At 56.8% G+C, this 4239-nt stretch overlaps 1 protein-coding gene across 1 annotated transcript in view; it reads right to left on the bottom strand.

Moving 5' to 3' along the window:
- The window catches only part of PTPRH (protein tyrosine phosphatase, receptor type, H), a 21752-nt gene that overhangs the window by 8930 nt on the left and 8583 nt on the right, over positions 1 to 4239 (bottom strand). The window contains exons 8-10 of the mRNA XM_014537333.1: positions 3133 to 3402; positions 1966 to 2265; positions 555 to 821 (exon numbers count right to left, since the gene is read on the bottom strand). Of these exons, the coding sequence (XP_014392819.1) occupies positions 555 to 821; positions 1966 to 2265; positions 3133 to 3402 (837 nt within the window). The remainder of the gene's footprint in view (positions 1 to 554; positions 822 to 1965; positions 2266 to 3132; positions 3403 to 4239) is intronic.

Genomic DNA, 4239 nt, shown 5'->3' with positions numbered 1-4239 from the left:
TCCTGCACACCCCCTACTGGGGATCGAGGCCACAACCCAGGCATGTGCCCTTGGCTGGAATCAAACCTGGGACCCTTCAGTCTGCAGGCCGATGCTCTATCCATTCAGCCAAACCGGCTAGGGCACACTTTACACTTTAAATGGGTGAGTCGAGCCCTAGCTGGTTTGGCTCAATGGATAGAGCGTCAGTCTGTGGACTGAAGGGTCCCAGGTTCGATTCCGGTCAAGGGCACATGCCCGGGTTGTGGGCTCCGTCCCCAGTTGGGGTGTGTGAGGGAGGCAGCCGATCGACGCTTCTCTCTCAGCATTGATGTTTCTCTCCCTCCTTCTCCCTTCCTCTCCGAAATCAATAAAAATGTATTCTAAATAATTAAATATATAAATGGGTGAGTTCTATGTCCTGTGACTTACATCTCAATAAAACTGTGTTAAAGAAAGCAGAAAACAAAACACAAGCGAGCAAACAAGAAGGACCCCTTGGGTAGGTCAGACTCCGTCCGAGCAGGGCCTGAGGGGGCCAGGAGAGACTGTGTGTCCCCTGGGGCTGTGCTCACCTGCACTCTCCGTGTGGCAGGTCACGGAGGCAGCTGGGGCCCTCAGTCCGTCCCAGATGGTCCTGACCTTGGCTTCGTAGGACTGAGCGGGCTGGAGGTCCCACACGGAAAAGCCCTTCCCGCAGGAGGCTCGGTCCCCGGAGACCTGCTGCCAGCCCACCTGCAGCTCAAAGGCCTCATAGCCGCCCAGGGGGCAGGTCCAGGTCAGGGTGACCCCATAGCCACCAGGGATGCTGTTGCAGGAGATGCTGGTGACGGGGTCCGGGTCTGGGAGGTGGAGACAAGAGGACTCGGTAGGTGCCGGCCAAGAGGGTGTTCCCTCCCTCCCCCGCTTCACCGCCAGTGATGCCAATTCTGTGAGCGCGACAAGGAGCCCATCCTTTCCTTCCCCAAACCCAAATACTTCTTCATCCCTTGCTTTCTAAATTCCCAAACGGACTCCCAACATGTCCCCAAAAACTACAACTCCCATGAGCGCTCTTACTCTCTGGATCACTGCAGCTTATACAGTCAGGGCCCCATAGCCTGATGGGATTTGTAGTCAACTCACTTCTCATCACCCACAAGCTCCCCCCATCCTCACCCTCCCCAAAACAGGTAAAAGGGGGCCCATCTCACATGTGGATGCCCGGAGGCTCTGTGTAAGTTCTATGTCCTGTGACTTACATCTCAATAAAACTGTTTTAAAGAAAGCAGAAAACAAAACACAAATGAGCAAACAAAAAGGACCCCCTGGGTAGGTCGGACTCCATCCGCGCATGGCCTGAGGGGGCCTGGAGAGACTGTGTGTCCCCTGGGGCTGTGCTCACCTGCACTCTCCGTGTGGCAGGTCACGGAGGCAGCTGGGGCCCTCAGTCCGTCCCAGATGGTCCTGACCATGGCCGTGTAGGACTGAGCGGGCTGGAGGTTGGACACAGGCAAGCCCCTGTCCTTCCCGCAGGAGGCTCGGTCCCCAGAGACCTGCTGCCAGCCCACCTGCAGCTGAAAGGCCTCATAGCCGCCCAGAGGGCAGGTCCAGGTCAGGGTGACCCCATAGCCACCAGGGATGCTGTTGCAGGAGATGATGGTGACGGGATCTGGGTCTGGGAGGAGGGGACAAGAGGACTCGGTAGGTGCCAGCCAAGATGGTGTTCCTTCACCGCCAGTGATGCCAATTCTGTGACCGCGACAAGGAGCCCATCCTTCCCTTCCCCAAACCCAAATACTTCTTCATCCCTTGCTTTCTAAATTCCCAAACGGACTCCCAACAGGTCCCCACAAACTACAACTCCCATGAGCGCTCTGACTCTCTGGATCACTGCAGCTTATATAGTCAGGGCCCCGTGGCCTGATGGGATTTGTAGTCCACTCACTTATCACCCACAAACTCCTCCCCCCCTCCCCGAAACAGGTAAAAGGGGGCTCATCTCACATGTGGATGCCCGGAGGCTCTGTGTGGAACCGGCTACATCGCTCCTCTCCGCCCACACGCTGAAGTTGTATGGAGTCCCAGGTTCCAGGCCCTTCACCACATACCAAGTCTCTTTGGTCCTGGCTATCTGGTCGACCTGGTGTCCTTGGGGGTCTCCTTCCCCCTGGGGAGGTCCCCCACCGGCCCACTGGACACAGTATATGTAGAGCTGAGAGCGGGGGTCTGCCGGGGCCTCCCACCGCAGGGCGATTGAGTTGTTGGTCTGAGTTTCCTTCTGCAGAGCTGTGACCTCGTTAGGAGCTGAGAATTGAGACAGACAACTCAAGGGGCGGATCCCCAAGGCCCCTCCCACCGAGTCTGCTCACCTCCCCTTCCCTGCAGGTGCCCCCGCCATCGGATCGCATACTTCCCAAGAGGTGGGGACCATGGTCGCTGGATCCTCTCTGTCCTAAGTCCACATACCTGGGTCCCACTCACCACCCTTCCACACACAACAAGTTCCTAGACGTTTCTGCTGACTTCAGTCTTCTTAGCCCAAATGGCCAAAGACTGAAGAGTTCCGGGTCCCGTGCATCAGCAGTGCACCTAGTCCCTGGGGTCATTCTGCTGCCTCTTACGCTCGGGACCCACACCTGCAGGCTGGGAGGCGGGGCCCCGTTGGACCCGCCAATTCAACAGGACAAGCTGTGGGTGACCGTCTAGCTCAGCGGTTCTCAACCTGTGGGTCGCGACCCCTTTGGCAGTCGAACGGCCCTTTCACAGGGGTCGCCTAAGACCATCCTGCATATCAGATATTTACATGACGATTCATCACAGTAGCAACATGACACTGATGAAGTAGCAACGAAAATAATTTTATGGTTGGGTCACAACGTGAGGAACTGTATTTAAAGAGTCAGAAGGTTGAGAGCCACTGGTCTAGCTGGGCACTGTACTGATTCCTGGACAGCCAGGGGCTCTCTTCGTCCCCAAAGACGGACCCTCCCATCGGGAAACCCGGGTCGCTGAGGACAGACACCCCCTGGGAGGCAGACCTACAGGCTCAAGGTCTGATGAGGCCGGTGAGGGGTCGCCAAGCACAGTTCGTCTCCCAGGAACCTTGCACCATGGCCCCATCACTCTCCCCACAGCCCGGTATGCTGGGCCCGGAACTAGCCTGGGTCTCACCTGTGGCCCCCGTGCGGGTCTCGTTGCTGCTGCTGACCCCGTTCCTCTCCGCCCACACGGTGAAGGTGTACAGGGTCCCAGCTTCCATTGCGTTCACTGTGATCCTGGTATCCGGGGTGTTCTGGGTCCCAGTGGCAACCCCGCCCTCCATGGTCCAGGAGACCCAGTAGGTGTAGGGAGGGTGATCCGGGCCCTGGGGAGCTGTCCAGCTCAGGGTGATGGAGCTGGTGGTCTGGTCCTGGACCCCGAGACTTGTCACTGCATTGGGGACTGGCAGAAGGAACAGAGAGATAGTCAGGCTTCCTCGCCCCTCGTCCGCAAGATCCGGACACAGTCATGTTCCTGCTCCCTGCGCAGCCCAGCTTGTTAGGAAACACTTCCTGGCCCTGGCTGGGTAGCTCAGTGGGTTAGAGTGTGGTCCCAATATGTCAAGATTGGAGTCCGATCCCCGGTCAGGGCTCATACAAGAATCAACCAATGAACGCATCAAGGGGAACAACAAATCAGTATTTCCGTCTCTTTCTCTCACTGCCCACCCCACTCCCACCCCACCCCCACTGCCCAGCCGGCGTGGCTCAGTGGTTGAGCATCCACATATAACCAGGAGGTCCCGGTTCGATTCCCGGTCAGGGCACATGCCCAGGTGCCAGGCTTGATCCCTGGTGTGGGGTGTGTAGGAGGCAGCCAATCGATGATTCGCTCTCATCATGGTCTTAGGTGACCCCTGTGAAAGGGCCGTTAGACCGCCAAAGGGGTGGCGACCCAGAGGTTGAGAACCGCTGGTCTAGCTGGTGACTTTACAGATTCCTGGACAGCCAGGGGCTCTCTTCCTCCCCAAAGACAGACCCTCCAATCAGAAAACCCAGTCGCCGAGGACAGACATCCCTTAGGACAGTGGTCGGCAAACTCATTAGTCAACAGAGCCAAATATCAACAGTACAACAATTGAAATTTCTTTTGAGAGCCAAATTTTTTAAACTTAAACTATATAGGTAGGTACATTGTTATTAACTTAATTAGGGTACTCCTAAGCTGGCCTTTGCTAAAAACATCCTCAATCTGATTGAGGTACGTTCGCTGAGGTCGACCCCTTCCAACTCTCCCATC

This window comes from Myotis brandtii, unplaced genomic scaffold (assembly GCF_000412655.1).
Source record: "Myotis brandtii unplaced genomic scaffold, ASM41265v1 scaffold1763, whole genome shotgun sequence".
Lineage (NCBI taxonomy): Eukaryota > Metazoa > Chordata > Mammalia > Chiroptera > Vespertilionidae > Myotis > Myotis brandtii.
Note: the sequence above shows the minus strand (reverse complement) of the source record. Positions and strands in the feature narration are given on the sequence as shown.